This window comes from Ylistrum balloti, unplaced genomic scaffold (assembly GCF_031769215.1).
Source record: "Ylistrum balloti isolate Yb309-2 unplaced genomic scaffold, AGI_CSIRO_Ybal_v1 Utg370254, whole genome shotgun sequence".
Classification (NCBI taxonomy): domain Eukaryota; kingdom Metazoa; phylum Mollusca; class Bivalvia; order Pectinida; family Pectinidae; genus Ylistrum; species Ylistrum balloti.
In genome coordinates, this window is record NW_026782202.1 from 149,699 (window position 1) to 170,414 (window position 20,716).

Consider the following 20,716-nt stretch of genomic DNA (forward strand, 5'->3'; position numbering starts at 1 on the left):
AGTCTCATATTTGTAGTAGTGTGGCAAAGTTATGGTTAATAAGTCCAAACTGTGAGCTGCTATGTGCCAAATGTAATAGGAGGTCTTCGGACGCTATAACACATTGCTTACTTGATTGTAATCATCCAGATTTGGTTGCTTTGCGTGATGATTTTTTCACAAATATTGTTAACAATTTTCCCGTTGAACTGTACGTCACACTAGATAATCTAGAAAGACAGGACTGTATTTGTATCCTGTTAGGACACATACCTGACGATGTACGGGAACTACTCCCAGATGAAGAATATTGCACAAAGTTTGCATACGAGTGTTGTTGCTTTTCGGTTAAAGCTGTTGATTTCACTTTTCAGTGAATCTGTATATGTTCTTATTTGCATTCAAATGGAATACTTCTTATATATATATAGTTTTTGCATTATTGTCTCTAAATTATTTTCCCATTTCATATATTTTTCCATGGCTATTTTCGTCTAAGTACTATTCCTTATTGTCATTAATATTGTATGTACCTTATATATTTGTATTAATTTTCTGATTCTTTGTCATAAATTTGTAATGTACTCTTCATTTCTGGAGGAATAAAGTCAAAGAAGAATGCTGTTTCAACATATTACGAGTCATTGCTTACGAAAGACGGCAGTCCTGTTATTATACGGATGGCTTCATGTTGGGCTTTTTCTAATAACGTTGATTCGTATACAGCACAGCCATCAAAAACGTATTCCAGGGCAGGTAGTATAAAATACTTATATATTTTAAGTAGTGAGTCGCGCTTGAGTGTATATTTAAGTTTACGCAAGACATTAACTTTATTCATTACTGATTATTACTAAATATGGTCATTTCATTTGTTTGGTGCTTTAACTAAAGTTTCGAAATTCATTATCATATTGAAATTCTAGATTTTCTTATGTTGTCAGCGTACATAAGTTTTGCTCGGATTAAAATCTACTATCTACTTTTTAGCGCATTTATTTAAATATTCCAGGTCTTGGCTCAATGACAATGACAAGATGAGGAAATGGTTATAAGTGAGGTATCGTCGGCAAAAAGACGTTGAATACAAAACATCACAAATATCATTAATGAAAATAAGAAAAAGAAGCGGTCCAAGAATAGACCCTTGGAGAACACCGACTTTTATCCCACCAGTATCAGAAAATGAGTTTGAAATAATACCTTCTGTAATTTTTCAACCTGATTAATAATTCTCTTGATATGCCATATAATTTTAGTTTAATTAATAACCCCTTATGCCAAACGCAATCAAAGGCCTTGGAAATGTCACAAAATATCAAGCATGCATTATTTTCAATAGCTAAACTAATACTATGATTTATGTAAATTAATCGATAAACAGTAGAGTGGTTTGGCGTGAAACCAGACAGGTAATTATAAAACAAATACTTTTGCATGAGATAATGATGAATATGTTTGCATATTGATCTTTCTAAAGCTTTACCTATTGCAAATAATAATAAAATTAGTAGGTAAATACAATGAGGGTCTGTCACCTTTTTTAAAATAATGGTATTACTGTGGCTAATTTCTAGATGGATGACACACCATCGTGACAAAATCCTTATATGAATCTGTAAAAAGTTCGCAGGCATCATCAACTGATTTATTTCCTCCCTGTGTATTTTCTCAGTCGTATTCAGAAATAAGATGATTGAATCTATCGAAATCTGCATCTTAATATATCCTATATTTACGTGTATACGGTCATCTGTTACGTCACAATAGGCTAATCAATTAACCACAATATTATATGTTTATTTGTAACAGGAAACATATCCATATATATAATAAACAATTGAATGTCAATAGGAAATCCAATACATGTTCATAATTAATACAAGACCAATGATCATATCAATTATCTCCATAATTAAAGGCACATTATCTCCACAATTAAAGGCACATTATCTCCACAATTAAAGGCACATTGTCTCCACAGTTAAAGGCACATTGTCTTCACAATTAAAGGCACATTGTCTCCACAATTAAAGGCACATTATCTCCACAATTAAATGCACATTATCTCCACAATTAAAGGTACATTATCTCCACAATTAAAGGTACATTGTCTCCACAATTAAAGGCACAATGTCTCCATGATTTAAGGCTAATTGACTCCATGATTAAATACACCTTTTCGCCATATTTAACGAAACATTGTCACCAAATTCAAAGGCACATTATTGCCATAATTAAAGGCACATTGTCTCCATAATTAAAGGCACATCATTGCCACAATTAAAGGTACATTGTCTCCATAAATAATGGTACATTGATTCTGTAATTAAAGGCACATTGACTCCATAAATAACGGTACATTGATTCTGTAATTAAAAGTACATTGTCTCCATAAATAACGGTACATTGATTCTGTAATTAAAGGCACATTGACTCCATAAATAACGGTACATTGATTCTGTAATTAAAGGCACATTGACTCCATAAATAACGGTACATTGATTCTGTAATTAAAGGTACATTGACTCCATAAATAACGGTACATTGATTCTGTAATTAAAGGCACATTGACTCCATAAATAACGGTACATTGATTCTGTAATTAAAGGCACATTGACTCCATAAATAACGGTACATTGATTCTGTAATTAAAGGCACATTGACTTCATAATGAAAGACACATTGTCTCCAGGATTAAATCCAAATTGTCTCCGTAATGAAAAAAATTGTCTTCATAATCACATAATTAAAGACACATTGTCTACGTGATTAAAGGCACATTGTCTCTATGATTAAAGACACATATTACATGTTTCTTAGACCTACACAATTCTACCAGGGGCCGGTAATGAGTTTGTTTAGATCGTTAATGACCAGGAATTCAAATCTGTAATTAATTGACAACTGAACATGAGAAGAAAATGGAGTTGCGTTGAAGTTAGAAAGATAGGACTTTAAAAAAAGTGAGCGGGCCATCTTGAGAATGAATTTACCTTCCTAGGAAATGCTTTGCAGCTTTGGCAATTTTAATATCGTCACTTAATAAGATATCAACATCCCCATCACAAATAATATTGATATAGATATTTCCATCATATCCTGATAATTCTGTGTTTAGTGTTTTTCATCAATTAGCATATACATTTGTATAGGGGGGGGGGAGTAACAGTCATCACGGAGATGCCCTCAATGATACACGGCAGAAGCGATGATATGACAAAGATATCCACGGACACATGTCACCAGAACATCATTCGATAATGCGTATCTTAAAAAATAACACGTGTTGATGTCTTTAGTTAAGGGACCTTGGGTTATATGTATATATATGCACTGTACGTGGGATATTGATATGTAAACAAACAGGATAAAAATAATCGAATATGCACGTGACTTTCAAAAACCTCCAATAATATCAACACTACTTATTTTCTATTTTATAAAATCGGTTTTTTTTTCTCATTTTTAAAAAAATATTTAAATATATAACTTGTTTGGTACACGCACGCGCGATTTGAGATTGATTTCCAATTATAGTATTAGTTTGGACAATTCGAATCATAAAGAGGAAATGACAACGATTTCATCAGTAATAGGATTGATTTTGCCCTTCTGAAAGTCTTTATTTTATGTTGAGTGTGTAGATCTACTAGAAATGTGTTTGTCCTGAAGCTTTGGTCCATAAGTTTGTTGGTCATGAAATTCATTATTCCAGGGGAGGTAATTGACACTGTACGATGATTCTACGTCTTCACTACCTACACTGACATTTTGCAGTCAGTCATTATTATTGTAGTCTGCGAGTGTGCATAAAAAGACGAAACATCAAGCCCTACACACCCTCTAAAATTCTTAGAACGTCTTTGTAGAGAATCGTGAGAATTGCTGCGAATTGTGTTCGAGAAAAATCTGTTGAGATAAAATCGAGAAATGGACTTGATGATAAACGAGGCACTCTTTGTAATAAATGAGAACCCGGAAGTGGTACAATTTGATAGTGTAATACGTGTAACTCTTCTGTACAGAGGCGCTTAAGTATACACACAAGAAAAAAACGAATATTGCAAATGGCCGTACTCATAGATATTCGGATTTTCCCAAACGAGGAGTGGTTTTCCTGTTTTTTGTTTTTATTTTATTCGAAATAGAAGATTATCAATCAGGCTCCTATACCGAATGTTGATCTGAATTCTTACATGCTTTTTTATATTTCTAGTCCGAGCATGTTGATCTCCATTAGGTACTTCCCTTCGTTCCTCTGTTTCAGTTTAGCATATATAGCATGTCAGCATGGTTAAGTAACAATGGCGACCGAGGGGGTCCGAGAATTGAGTCCGAACGGTTTCATTAATTTCATACACAAACAGTAATCTTTGAAAATTTAGTCAACAGGTATTCTTCTAGGGCTTAAATTAATCTAAAATATTCTAGAAATTTTCTTATCTTATTTTATACCTGAAGTTAAACCATAGAGTCAACAGTTTTAATATCAAATTATCTATGATATAATGTACACACAAATAAAGGTTGTAGACCATATGCAATAGGCTGGTGAGCACCAATAGGCCGTCTCGAGGTCGATAAAATGATACTCTGAATACACATGACACTTGTCTAGACAGTAACTTAATCTTTCTTTAATGCATGATTATATCTCCAGGAGGGTTTTAAAGCATGATACTCATTAATGTAATGAAAAAATGTTAAAAATAGACTGAAGTAAAATTCATTCTGGTATAGTCGCTGAACAATACATATGACAGTAAGTTGAGTAACAGATAATCACTGTTAAATTCATCATATTTGACCATGGTTATTGTTGTTGTATTAAGGTGTACATGTGGGAATTGCTATCCTATGTCCACGATGACAGAATCTGTTTGCTGCAGAGAAATCAACCAAGTTAACGACATAAGGAGAGAGGTCCCAAACGTTAATTGTATCACTAGGGAAAAGACAGCTTAAACACGCTATGATGTCACAAAAACTGCCAAATGACATCACAATTTCAGCCACAAAAATATTTATTATACCAACACTGAAACAAGGTTTTTAGCATCATGAGTGTGGGAGAAAAAAAATAAATCGTGGGGTTGTAAAGTGAACAAAAAATCTCAACCCACGGGTGGAGATTTTTCTGTCTACGTTACACTCCGATGATGGAATCATATGATAATAGTACAAAACAAATCACAGATTTTCTAGTAACATGTATGGACAGATTTACTTTACATTTGCAAGTGCGTGTGGCCTCTGTTTGCCCATTGCAGGCCCCCAAGGGGCCATTGCTGGCCCATTTTTTCCATATCGGAAAACAAAACATGATCGCAATAGGACAACAAGAGATTTCAGCTGACAGGTGAACTAAAAACAATTACCTGAACCAATTGCACATCGACTACTCTGGATTCATCTAAATCCATCATTTTGTGTAGCTGCAATACTTTGCACAGTGGCCTGGCCTGAGGTATCTGCACGTCCATCTCCTCTCAATACAATTTCCGTATTTTCCTGTATCACACTGTCCAAATAGCACTTCTGATGGTCATTCCAAACTTGCTGGCTGAGGAAAATATCTCTGATGTTGCAAAAGTGTATCGCAAGATATTGTGGCGATGTTCAGTTCAAGTTGAACATCCGCAGTGATTTGCTTGGAAGCGACCCAGAAAACAGAATTGCGCATGAAAGCAATAAGTTTCCAGCTGGTATTGACCCGATCATTGGTTGGCTCTTCCAAACATTGGTATAGGAACAAAAAACACAGTCCTGTAGAATTTTCACTGCTGTACCGCTCAGCTGTTAAGCTACTGTCATGCTGAAATTAATTTTAGGAGTTCTGATTTGTTAACCAAAAACATTCTGTCTCTTCCTTCATCCCTGAAAAAAAAAAACAAAAAAAATAAACATTTTACTCTAATTTCTTGGTTTGGGCAGTGTATTTTGTCATAATTTGCCAGGCCAACGAAAGGCACTTGCACTGAGTAATAATTTAGCCTTAGTAATAACACAAGAGATCCAAAAAGTGGTGGTGGTATAAAGAAAGTGATATAGATGAAGATGTACAAGTACCATTATGTGGTAAAATGTTACTAATTATGATCCTTGAATTAAACAACATCAACATACCACAAACCTATTTAACAAGATGTCTAGTGACCTTTAATAATTTAATCATTTAACTTTACAATTGATCATAACAATTAATGAAAACGTCTCCCATGGCTTGATTTGTGTGTAGTATCTCATTTTGTAATCACTATATATTATCTATGAGCAAAAACGATTTGTGACAGTTTTTTCTAAAGCAAAAAATACACAACAGCATTTTTGTGTAAAAAGTCACCTTTCATCATCTATGTCGCTATCACAGTCAACATCTTCATCTGCTTCACTCTGAAATGACGCATTAAATAAACTGTCAAACAAGTCTTCTTGGGGACTATCGTCATCCTGATCTCCATTGTCCTCTGTGCCGTCATGATCAAAAGTAAGATTGTGGTCCTCGCACATGTTGGTGTTTGACGTTTGTTCTGGTTTCATAATATCACACTGGATGGCCACAGACTTGCATTCATTGGATGTCGTCTGACATACTTGTCAAAAAGTATGCTGTACTCGGTAAGTTATTTGTTAGCTATCCAGTACCATAGAGTGGTTGGGCTCAGTGTCCTATACAGTGATCAGGGTATAGTACACCTGTCCTGTTGAGGTTACCAGAGGTCCCTGGATTGAAATTGCTGAGTCAGAAAGCAAGAGTCACTGAGGCGTAACCAAATCATGCAACACAGGTAAGTGTTACCTGTGTGTGCGGTCATTTCAACCCCGGACTTGAACCAGAAAGGTTCTCAAATGTTATAGGCTGGGTGCCACGGGGTTGGATGCATTTTATGTAATGCTACCAGGACTGGGTGTCCGAGAGGCTGTGTGCCATATTTCTGAGAACCAGCACTGTGTGTCGGAGAGGCTGTGTGCCATGTTTCTGAGAACCAGGACTGTGTGTCCGAGAGGCAGTGTGCCATATTTCTAAAAACCAAGACTGTGTGTCCAGGGTGTTCGGGATGAAGCTACCTAGGAGTTGATGTACCTCTATATGTGACCCTAAATATACTGAGGCCTTCCTCTGGAGTTTGTGACCAGAATCAGGACCTTGATGAAATTGCTATAACCAAAGGAACCCGATCATGACACTACCTTGACTGATGTGGTCTACGGAGGGTCACCGCGTATCTTGCATAACATCGTGGCGCTAAGAGAGTGAAGAACTGTGTGGTACCACCTAGAGAGACGGGAACTTTGGGCAGACAGTGAACTATATATGTAGAGACTTGGTTCAGAAAAATGGGTTCTGTGTGTTTAATCAAATATACGTAGTTGTATTGAATGAATGTGAGAGTGGATGGGTGCTAAGTGGGTTGAATATATATTTGCTATAATTTTGTATATATAAATTCCAAGTGAATACATTTGTTGAATGTATTATTTATCGTTGTTTTATCTATTTGCTACCAATTAAGCTGAGCCTATATACCCACAATTCTTGACAATACTACAATAAAGAAAAATGATGTGTAACAAACTAAGAGAATGAGAACACTTTTTTTCTGAGCTCTGAATACGTTAACTTTCTCCTATTCATCACCTTTACAGCAACGTTACATTGGGCTGCACCTGTTCCTTTGGAGTAGAGAGAAGTAGTAAAGCGTAACTATTTGACAATCCGCCATCCATAATGCAGATGCCAGAATTCAAAAAAAGGTTGTGAAGAAAAGGTTGTACCAGTTTACATAAGCACCGGAAACAAGGTCATAATACTAACAGCAGGATTCAAGATGGGTGAAATTTCCGGAAGTGTGTATTACTAACGAAACTCGGAAGCGTACTGGAAAACAAATTCATTAAAAATTGCAAAACAATGTAGGGGGTGGGGGTGGGGGGGGTGACTCCATCAAACACCCTACACAAACCATTTGTTTTGTGAACAAGATATTATAATTGCAATTTTAACTCAGAAGATTGAGTGTATATTTATCTTCTTTTTCGCAAATCAAACAGAACTCTCTTCATTACAATATGATGAACTGTTAATACATCTGCATAAATTTACCTACACCCAATATCAATTTCTGATGCATAATTTTGATTAATCACTGTACTTTGGTTATGAGTTTTAAAACTTGTTTGTATTTTCTTTGACCTTCTTGCTGGCTTCTTCAAACCTACTTGGCAACCATAGGTTCTTGTTAAAGCTGTTGTTGATCCTGATGGTGTCTAAAAAAGTTAAAATATACAAACTTCAATAAAACATCCCTTCTGCCCCATGCCTCTCTAATCTATATCAGACTCCGTAATATCAAGAAAAAAATACTATTTTCTTTTAACTTTTTAAGAAAACAAGCTGATTTTTAATCTAAGTATAAGACTGTGATAATAAAGCACTTTTCAAATACTTCTTTATGAACTCTGATCTGTTATCAATATCAAAATATATCCAACAAAGTTGAATCTGGTTTTAACTTCTACGGAATGGATGCTAAAAACTAGGACATAGTTACAAACTCCATTAATACCATTTAGATTCTATGTGCTAAAATAAATTGTCAGATGTTTCCTTTCCATGAACTAATTGCACTTTGAATTGTTTATCCTCAAATTCTTACATGTGGTGTTGAGTTGTCACTCTCCATACCGCACACCATGGTATTATTGGAACCGTAGTCAACATCTTGGTCAATCTCCATCAGTTCTGTTGCTTGGAAATGCTGTGACAGTATCTGGAGGGGAAAACAAATGATCCAAATCAAAATAATAAAGACTTTTAAAATTTCATATCATAATTTAAATTTGAGACAAATAGGTGTGACTGGTATATACTAGCTACATTGTACACTCTACTGGTATAATACCTTCACTCTAAATGTACATGTTGTATATTTGATTCTCTTCCCAGTATAGAAAGTTGGGGCACCATTATACATATGTGTAATATAGACCAATGAAACATTGACTAGAATTCTAGTTGTCTGAATTTTTAACAAAATTACGAAAATATCAATACGCACGTTATTACTAAATTGTACATACCCTAGCATTTTCTCTCTTAGTAAAAGCCATTCTTTGTTTCTTTGGCGTCTCTGTAATATTAGACATCGGGTTTGGTTCTGAAGCGTGTATAGATAGAACAGCATCTGGAAGCAGGTCCTTTCTTCGGACTGACTGGCCTAAACTTTCCATGATCTTGTACTTCGCCGGGTAACAGGACTCGTCGGAATGTTTCGAACAAATTACTGAATGTTTGGTGGCTCCGGCCCAGTTCTTCCTTTTCGATGTTACAAATGAATTCCACTTTCTACAAACATCATTATTCTTCAATGGAAAGAAATGAAGGTAAACTCCATCTTTGTTGGTGTTGCTGCAACCGAAAACAACACATCTTTTCCCTAAACGTCCGGCAATCGGCGACGGGTCACCCATGGTCACAACAATTGACAGAAAAATCCACGAATGCTCACAAATATTTGAAATCTAAGTAAAACATTCCATAGATGCTGACACTACTGTTACTTTACCATCAATTATAGTATAAATTAGTCGAATAACATTCAAGTAGATCCAAAAAACGAAACGATATAACCTGGCTTCTGCTAGAAAACTAATGGCTGCCGGAGTGGCACAGAACGGGCGCTCACACCAGTGACGTCACTACTGAAGAGCTCTGTTACAGTGCCGTTCGATGATCTCGTTCAGGTGTGTTTTTAGCTTTTTCGACAATAACTTTGGAACGCGTGGATCGTTTTCGACGATTTTTGCGATAAATGAACGAGCAAAGGCTATTTGATTTAATGACACATATTTGACAAAGCATTCAGGTTCCTCTTTAAAGATTTTCGTGTTATTCATGATCAATCCGAAATTATTTTTAAACAGAGATACCAAAAAACATAGGAAAAGACATATGAATTTATTTCTGAAATGAGTAACAATTTATAGGCATAACTGGCCTGCACCTGTTCCTTTGGAGCAGAGAGTAGTAGTAAAGTGTAACTATTTGACAATCCACCATCCATAATGCAGATGCCAGAATTCAAAAAAAGGTTGTACCAGTTTACATAAGCACCGGAAACAAGGTCATAATACTAACATCAGGATTTAAGATGGGTGAAATTTCCGGAAGTGTGTATTACTAACGAAACTCGGAAGCGTACTGGAAAACAAATTCATTAAAAATTGCAAAAAACTGTAGGGGGGGGGGGATGTGATATGACAATGCATTCAGGTTCCTCTTTAAAGATTTTCGTGTTATTCATGATCAATCCGAAATTATTTTTAAACAGAGATACCAAAAAACATAGGAAAAGACATATGAATTTATTTCTTAAATGAGTAACAACTTATAGGCATAATTGATGGTAGAATGTTTACCGATCGATCGGGCGATGACACGAAGACAAGAATCATAACCAAGATTTATTCCCAATAAACATTAAAGTAAAAGATTTGGATATTTGTCAAGTGATCACAATCCGAAAATAGGAAATGACGTGTTTTATGTCAAGCAGATTTGTATGTAAAGACAGGAAATGATTAGACCATGAATCAGTATATATTTTTAAATATAAACAGGTACCTGAATGTTGTACACCTATAATGCCTCGCTTGCATTATTGTAATTTGTTCTTTATATAGTTATAGGGGGGGGGGGCGGGGATTCAACGTAAATATTACAAATAATTGTGTGTAAATTGTAATGAAAAATATCAAACCGGTAACGGTACAAATATGTATTGAAAATAACACCTTTTGGTTACTTTAATTGTGACAAAATAATATTTGACGTTTTTTTTTTCTTTTATGTCAGATTAGGACGTATCGCACCTTTTGACAAACTTGTGGTTTTCTGTTTATATATATATATTTGTTTTTGTCATTCATTAGGAATTTTTTCATACTTTGTCATTTGATTTTAATCTAATTCTCATTAACTGCGTTCTGATGTAATGGATATTTTTGGCCCTGTGTCTCTGTGGTGATATCACGGATATTTTTGACCCTGCGTCTCTATGGTGATATAATGGATATTTTTGGCCCTTTGTCTCTATGGTGATATAATGGATATTTTTAACCCTGCGTCTCTATGGTGATATAATGGATATTTTTAACCCTGCGTCTCTGTGGTGATATAATGGATATTTTTAACCCTTCGTCTCTATGGTGATATAATGGATATTTTTAACCCTGCGTCTCTGTGGTGATATAATGGATATTTTTAACCCTTCGTCTCTATGGTGATATAATGGATATTTTTAACCCTGCGTCTCTATGGTGATATAATGGATATTTTTAACCCTGCGTCTCTGTGGTGATATAATGGATATTTTTAACCCTTCGTCTCTATGGTGATATAATGGATATTTTTAACCCTGCGTCTCTATGGTGATATAATGGATATTTTTAACCCTGCGTCTCTGTGGTGATATCACGGATATTTTTGGCCCTGTGTCACTGTGTTGATATAATGGATATTTTTGGCCCTGTGTCTCTATGGTGATATAATGGATATTTTGACCCTGTGTCTCTATGGTGATATAATGGATATTTTTTGCCCTGTGTCTCTGTGGTGATATAATGGATATTTTTAACCCTTCGTCTCTATGGTGATATAATGGATATTTTTAACCCTTCGTCTCTATGGTGATATAATGGATATTTTTAACCCTGCGTCTCTGTGGTGATATCACGGATATTTTTGGCCCTGTGTCACTGTGGTGATATAATGGATATTTTTGGCCCTGTGTCTCTGTGGTGATATCACGGATATTTTTGGCCCTGTGTCACTGTGGTGATATAATGGATATTTTTAACCCTGCGTCTCTGTGGTGATATCACGGATATTTTTGGCCCTGTGTCACTGTGGTGATATAATGGATATTTTTAACCCTGTGTCTCTGTGGTGATATAATGGATATTTTTGGCCCTGTGTCTCTGTGGTGATATAATGGATATTTTTAACCCTGTGTCTCTGTGGTGATATAATGGATATTTTTGACCCTGCGTCTCTATTGTGATATCACGGATATTTTTGGCCCTGTGTCTCTGTGGTGATATAATGGATATTTTTGACCCTTCGTCTCTATGGTGATATCATGGATATTTTTGGCCCTGTGTCACTGTGGTGATATAATGGATATTTTTGGCCCTGTGTCTCTGTGGTGATATAATGGATATTTTTGGCCCTGTGTCACTGTGGTGATATAATAAATATTTTAACCCTGCGTCTCTATGGTGATATAATGGATATTTTTAACCCTGTGTCTCTGTGGTGATATAATGGATATTTTGACCCTGCTTCTCTGTGGCTAAACAATGATATCAGAAGGTAATGGTGCATTATTAGTCTTATATAAATTTAGAAAACACGATTTCAGAATTCCTCTTCAAGCCCCAAGTATTCAGAAATGGCTTCGAAAGATATATGTTTTACAAGTAATATGACATAGACTCCCACTTAGCAACCATCTGTACTCCGTCCTACTATCGAATTTTGTATAGTAGTTCAATTATCATTATGTCTGACTTAATTTGTACCTCGTGCGATTCAGGAAGTCCTTGGAGTGAAAGACATTTTCAACCCTCGGGTGGCAACAGATGTCAACCTAGGACGAAATGACCTAAAGGTGTTCGAGATGACCTGACTTTACAGCAGGTCAGTGCCAGACCAGATTTGTAAGACAGATGAGTTTCAAGGTTGAATACTCCGGATTTGTTGTATCATGTATCTGTAACAAAAATATGTTTTATAAAATCTTGGAGATTGAAGGAGGTGGTTTACACTGTTCTTTGACTTCAGTCTCCGAGGTTTACCGTCACCAGATATGTTTTAAATTCATTCCAATTGTGGCACGGCTCCCTGAAGCAAATTCTATTACAGAGCTATGAGACGAAATCTGTTTATTTATATTAAGAAAAATGTTTCGAAGTGTTGTGATTTAACAGCTAAATCGAGTTCTAAAATGTTGTTTCTGATCTATATGATATTTCAGTATTTACAACAATCGTAATGAAGTAATGACAAGTTAACCCATTTCTTAAATGACGGAATCATCCCAGATGACAACAGAAAACAAAAATAAGAAAGAAATATCTTGAACTACAGGAAGTATTTTTTTTTTGAGAGTGAAGTAGATCTGAGACCGTTTTCAGTTTAGGACGTCTAGTAACTCCCGACACAGCAGGCAATGATAGAACATAGATTGACTACAAAATATCATTGTTTTGACCTTTAAAGTGAATGATTGAAATTTCGGGGAAATATTCTTGGTCTGGGGGTGTGTATGTGTGTGTGTCTGTGTGTATGTCTGTGGATCTGTGTGTCTATTTGTCTATGGTGGTGTGTCTGTGTGATGGTTGTGTTGGTAGTGGCGGTGTATGTGTGTGTGTGTGTGTGCGGTTTGAGGGTATGTGTGAGGGTGTGTGTTCTGTAGTGGTGGTGGTGGTGGTGGTGGGTGGTGTTTGTGTGTGTGTAACAATAGCAGTAAAGCTAAATATCAAAACGTAATTAGCATCTGTCATTCTTGAGATCAAAGTTTCGGTCTTTACGAAATATCTGGTTCATCACGAGCTTACTAACAAACTTTTTGGTTAATTTCGTGGTTTTACATATGTGCATTTTGTTGGGCACGTAATTTTCTTGATAAATCTTGCTCATGACCTCAATTTTTGCTTTAATCGACGTAATTTTCATCTGTTCACATATTTCGTGGATATTAAATTTCGTTGATTAAGTGCACCCACGAAAATAAAAGCGCAGCGAAAACGAATGACATTACAATGCCTCATAGTTTCAACACTATAGACGAGTGTATGACTAATGGATATCATAACGGTCGATTTCACGTGACAAATCTCGCAATCAGAAATATCATTGGAAATAGCCAGCAAAGTGCCGCAATGTCAACATTATCTTAAAATCATTAAAACGACGGCAAGAAAATTATGGACAAACCAGATCCGTGTAAAACGACAAGGATGAGTCAAACAAGATTAAACCGAAATGACGAAATCACCAAGAAGTTTATTATTTATCTATATATTTATCTATATATTTATCTGTCAGTTAATGCTTTATTACACGTGCAATGGATATTTCAAGTTATCATTTTCAGATAATTTTTCGCAATAGTCTTTATGTAAATCTGTTATATTTTCCGTAGGACATCAAATTTGAGTTTTGTTCAAATACTTTCTCTGTTGTATTTATTGACAATACGAAATCTATGAGCCGCCATTTTGTCAAAACTGTTGGGAAAATAGAAAGATAGAAGTTTAACCTCTGGATAGCTCCCCTTAAACAGTATAAGCATGATGTTACTACTTCAACATAGCAGTTACCTCCCTTCGTACGATAAGGATGTTGTCCTACAGCTGTAAACAGGCTTTATTTGCTTTTATTGTACAGGTGCCCCTGTCTAGATTTCCAATGTAGATATTGTCTCAAAGTTTTTGTAAAATTTCAAATATGTTATGGACTGAATCCGAAAACTGTTGAATATGTATGTGAGAGGACAGATCGAGGACCGCCAGGATCTTGGCTTGTCCTGTTATACACAATATGCGCAGTTTAAGGACATTCCTTCCCCAGTTCCCAATTTTTAAACTAGTGGATTTAAATTATACACATAGTGTTTTTAGTGATGTTTTGTCATTGCAACAACATATTTTCATTTAAACAAGTTGGGATGTTAGAGTCATCATTTCAAAAAAAAAAATGTTAAAGTGTTTTGTGGCAAATACGAAAATTCTCAACTGCAGACACTAAGGAGCTCAACATGATACTGAGTAATCATAAAAACTATTACCTTGTTAATAATGTGAAAATCTTATTAGTAATGTATGATTCTTACTGATGCATTTGTATCAGCTGACAAACTGCATTCTTTTTACTACATGGATTTCAACATTATTTATGTATTTCTTTGACCATGTAAAGTTAGAATTTGACCTGGTATTATAAAACAGTTTAGGTTAGAATGATAAATAATAGAGATTCCAAATAATACCGTGTTACATTTAGCTTTTTATAAGTGTCTGTCCAAAACGTAAGCCATATAGAACAGATACAGGTAACATATAGAACAGTTACGGGTAACATATAGAACAGTTACAGGTAACATATAGAACAGTTACAGGTAATATATAGAACAGTTACAGGTAATATATAGAACAGTTACAGGTAACATATAGAACAGTTACAGGTAACGTATAGAACAGTTATGGGTAATATATAGAACAATTACAAGTAGCATGTAAGATTATAGTACGGAAAATCAACTTGTCATTCACAGCCCTGTTATAGTATTATCTAATGGAACATAGGATTCAATGTCACAGATAGTTCTGGATACGTGTGTTTGTCTTGAGGTAATACAGGAATTTTAAATATCAAATATCCTTGTAAGTTTTGCTTTTGTTGTCATTAGTTTTGGATCGTTAGGGCTCGGTTTTTTAATATCATAAAAAAATGGCATAATTTGGATTTTGCACAGTAAAAGGAGTTAACTCGACATGCCGCTAATAACACTACAAAAATGTTACCTGGGAAATTTTGAAAAATCTCGGCAAATGAAGGATTCCGAATGACAAATTTGAGCTCGTCTTCAGAACATTGTGAGTTATCAAAAGAGGTAGGAAGTAAAAAAAAAACTAGGGAAACATCAGGATTGTAATTAACATGTAATTAGTTCAAATTAAAATAGTAAACTTGATATTGTAAAGGAAAACGTTCTGTCTCAAAATGTCTTATCAAATGCTGGGGAAAATTCGTCCAGTCTTGGTAAACAAATTTGAAACATTCCTGGTGGTCTGTACTGCCGTATTTGTTTACACCAAGCAAAACATCCAAACATTACCTGTAAACCAGTCTATGTCATATGATGTTAGTTTGACAAATGCATTTCAAACTAAACGATAAAAACATGACACATGGTTTCCGCTCCACATAAATTATTTGTTTACATTTGAAAAAATAATAAACTTGCAAATCGTTTAGAACAAATTATGAAAATAAATTTACTGACATGTTTGCACGTGATACATGACAGAGTATAAAAGTCAGGGTTTTGTAAACTGCGACAATTATTTTTGCCGGACTACAGCTTAAACGGCTGCCGACTCCGATCATAGGTGAGTAACTAGTTTTCACATAGACTAAAACACATTTTCTTTCTTAAAATCTGTAAATTCGTGAGGTCAAATTCACAGGAAAAATTTTCCATTTAAATTTCAAGGAATTAATCCAAAGAGAATTCAAAAATTCATTTTTTTTTTAATAACGTCAGGAGATATTTTAGACGAAAACAATTTCCGGTAATTGTGAAACCACAGATTGTGAAAATAATCGTAAAAAAGGGAAATTTTGATTGGTTGAAAATTCAAATGTTGTATGTGTTGTGTGCTGCTTTTTGATTCACTAATTATCTGGTGATGACAAGCGAGAAATTTAGCTAGGTGAACATGATGAATGACGAAAGAGAATTAGATTTAAAATAAAAATTCAAAACGATTGACTAAACTTTTGATTATTTCAGAAATACCACATTGCCAAAATGAAGACGGGTTTGATTATAGTGGTGCTTTCACTAACAACTTTCCGTAAGTATATTGAAATATACATATATGTATCAAAATTGAAACAGATCTATATTATCATCAAAGTACAGTCTTACAGCTCATCAGTTCAGAATGACATACACAGATGTAAACTAACATCAATACACATATAATAATGTAATTTCTATCACCTCTCTTAAAAATCTGGAACTATATCTCCATCAGACTGTGACGTAGGAACATGGCTGGAATTATAAACATTATGAAACAACACTACAAGACAGTGTACAAGCGTGTCATTTATCAGCATATCCTGGCCACACCCTTTCGATTTATTTAATTTATGGATGATTTTAATCAACTCCGAGATTTAATCCGATAGGCCCCTCCCCCCTCCCCCCCCCCACCACCTCTCCCGCCCCTCCCCCTTCTTCCCCACCAGATATACTTAATCTTACTATCAGAAAATAAATTTGGATACACAAACATCTTTTTTTAAATCAGTTGCCATTTTTTATTCCCTTCTGATTCTGTTGAGGAGAAATCATTAAAATAAAGGAAAAAAAAAAACATAGTCCATTAAAATTTCTTTTTTTTTTCTAAACTTACCGTAGAAAACATTCGGATAACGTTTTCCCATATAATTCAACATATTGCCTCGTTAGGATTTTACATTCTCGCTTTAACTTCAATTCTGGTTTTTATAGTATGTACAAGGACATCCCTATTCGCATAAGACTTTACAGTATTTAAAACAAATAATGCGTTTTTATGTTCAACGTGTTTGATTTAACAAACATCATTAAACCATGGATTATCATAACTATAACCTTTGTCTAAAAAATATTCTTAAATTGGTAGTTACGATATTCAAAAGCATTGATAATTCATTCATTATATTTGTAAACCTCATCACACTCGTATCTAAACCACCTTGATTTTTCTCTAAAACAGAACAGACATTTAATAAATTACCATTATTTTCTTCTAATAACCTTAGAACTCCCAGGATCATTCCATTTTACTTTTGTGTATGTCTGTTCCTTGTTACTATCGATTCCTTGAATGAAATTTATTTTTCACTTTTAAATATAAAGTAATATATATTGGAGAATGATCTGAAATAGGTTATCACATGTCAGTACATAATCAAACGAACTAGATCCTCTAGACAGTGTATCTAAACCTTACAGATATTTAGACAGTGTATCTAAACCTTATACATATCTAGACAGTGTAGACAGTGTCTCTAAACCTTTACAGACATATCTAGACAGTGTATCTAAACCTTATACATATCTAGACAGTGTCTCTAAACCTTACACATATCTAGACAGTGTATCTAAACCTTACACATATCTAGACAGTGTATCTAAACCTTATACATATCTAGACAGTGTCTCCAAACCTTATACATATCTAGACAGTGTATCCAAACCTTACAGATATCTAGACAGTGTATCTAAACCTTACAGATATCTAGACAGTGTATCTAAACCTTACAGATATCTAGACAGTGTCTCTAATCCTTATACATATCTAGACAGTGTCTCTAAACCTTACACATATCTAGACAATGTATCTAAACCTTATATATATCTAGACTGTGTATCTAAACCTTACACATATCTAGACAGTGTATCCAAACCTTATACATATCTAGACAGTGTCTCTAAACCTTACACATATCTAGACAGTGTCTCTAAACCTTACAGATATTTAGACAGTGTATCTAAACCTTATACATATCTAGACAGTGTCTCTAAACCTTACACATATCTAGACAGTGTATCTAAACCTTATACATATCTAGACAGTGTATCTAAACCTTACAGATTTCTAGACAGTGTATCCAAACCTTATACATATCTAGACAGTGTCTCTAAACCTTACAGATATCTAGACAGTGTATCTAAACCTTACAGATATCTAGACAGTGTCTGTAATCCTTATACATATCTATACAGTGTCTCTAAACCTTACACATATCTAGACAGTGTATCTAAACCTTATACATATCTAGACAGTGTCTCTAAACCTTATACATATCTAGACAGTGTCTCTAAACCTTATACATATCTAGACAGTGTATCTAAACCTTATACATATCTAGACAGTGTATCTAAACCTTACACATATCTAGACAGTGTCTCTAAACCTTAGTGTATCAACCTTATATATATCTAGACAGTGTATCTAAACCTTACACATATCTAGACAGTGTATCAAACCTTATACATATCTAGACAGTGTCTCTAAACCTTACACATATCTAGACAGTGTATCTAAACCTTACAGATATCTAGACAGTGTATCTAAACCTTATACATATCTAGACAGTGTCTCTAAACCTTATACATATCTAGACAGTGTATCTAAACCTTATACATATCTAGACAGTGTCTCTAAACCTTACAGATATCTAGACAGTGTATCTAAACCTTACAGATATCTAGACAGTGTATCTAAACCTTACAGATATCTAGACAGTGTCTCTAATCCTTATACATATCTATACAGTGTCTCTAAACCTTACACATATCTAGACAGTGTATCTAAACCTTATACATATCTAGACTGTGTATCTAAACCTTACAGATTTCTAGACAGTGTACCCAAAACTTATACATATCTAGACAGTGTCTCTAAACCTTACACATATCTAGACAGTGTCTCTAAACCTTACAGATATTTAGACAGTGTATCTAAACCTTATACATATCTAGACAGTGTCTCTAAACCTTATACATATCTAGACAGTGTATCTAAACCTTATACATATCTAGACAGTGTCTCTAAACCTTATACATATCTAGACAGTGTATCTAAACCTTATACATATCTAGACAGTGTCTCCAAACCTTACACATATCTAGACAGTGTCTCTAAACCTTACAGATATCTAGACAGTGTATCTAAACCTTATACATATCTAGACAGTGTCTCTAAACCTTACACATATCTAGACAGTGTATCTAAACCTTACAGATATCTAGACAGTGTATCTAAACCTTATACATATCTAGACAGTGTATCCAAACCTTATACATATCTAGACAGTGTATCCAAACCTTATACATATCTAGACAGTGTACCTAAACCTTATACATATCTAGACAGTGTATCTTAACCTTATACATATCTAGAGTGTCTCCAAACCTTATACATATCTAGACAGTGTATCTAAACCTTGCAGATAATGTACACGATTTTTGTAGTTTTAGAAACCGCTTCTTTTCATCTCTATATCAACACCATTAGCTTTAATTAAAATTTGTAATAAAACTACTTAACAAGCAGCCTGGGATGGGATGTTCCAACAAATTTCAGCCCATTATGAAAAGTTCAAATATAGATTATTCAGTGAAGTGGCCTTATCCAAATATTTATCAAGCCTAATTGACGAGTCTATGTTTGCTTGTCTAGTCTTTAGTTAAGATATCAATATATCAGGTTCCGAGTCCAGTTTTTACCAAATACAACGTGGTCTCTTCATTATTTCATAACACTATGGCCTCCATACAAACTCCCATAGGAATCTTTATAGAATAGCTAAGTCAATTTTATCAAAATGTTGACTGTATAATTATCCCAACATTTAAATCCATCATGGTATCATGTGTCACAATCAAGAATATATTGGTTTGTGACAGTAATCACATGGACAGACGAATAATGCCTCGCTTTGAAATGGTAGTCATGGTAACGTCAAACATGGCTGTTCTATAATGCATGAATAATCCAATTTCGAACACATCTACTTGTTTTAGTTGTGGTATACAATACAGCTCACAATTTATACTTTGACATTTGTTTCGGTCAATTTCGTTTCCTGAATCACCCCCGAGATTTATTCCGACAGGCCCCAGAGGAAGGACGGAGCAAATATTTTTTTCTCACCCCCCCCCCCTCCAAATTTACGCTTCAAAAAGCTATGTGAACGGTTTGAATGCATTAAAGTAGATATATGTCTACACCAAAATACTGATAGGACAATCAAAACTTAGCAAAGCCTAACACGAATGTGAATGATCTTATTTGGTGATGTCTTCACTCCCAAGTATATTTCCGACAATACCTATGCTGAGAAAATCTCAGTTGTATAATACTAGTACAGTTCTTTCCCCTTTTT

General features: G+C 34.7%; 1 protein-coding gene across 1 annotated transcript; it reads right to left on the reverse strand.

Moving 5' to 3' along the window:
* Positions 1-5,792: 5,792 nt before the first annotated feature.
* LOC132552524 (THAP domain-containing protein 10-like) lies at positions 5,793-9,453 on the reverse strand. Its single transcript, XM_060216704.1, has 5 exons — positions 9,064-9,453; positions 8,640-8,753; positions 8,136-8,250; positions 6,326-6,575; positions 5,793-5,859 (listed from the first exon to the last, which is right to left on the reverse strand). Exons 1-5 carry the CDS (start codon positions 9,451-9,453, stop codon positions 5,793-5,795), a joined length of 936 nt encoding a protein of 311 aa, XP_060072687.1.
* Positions 9,454-20,716: the final 11,263 nt, after the last annotated feature.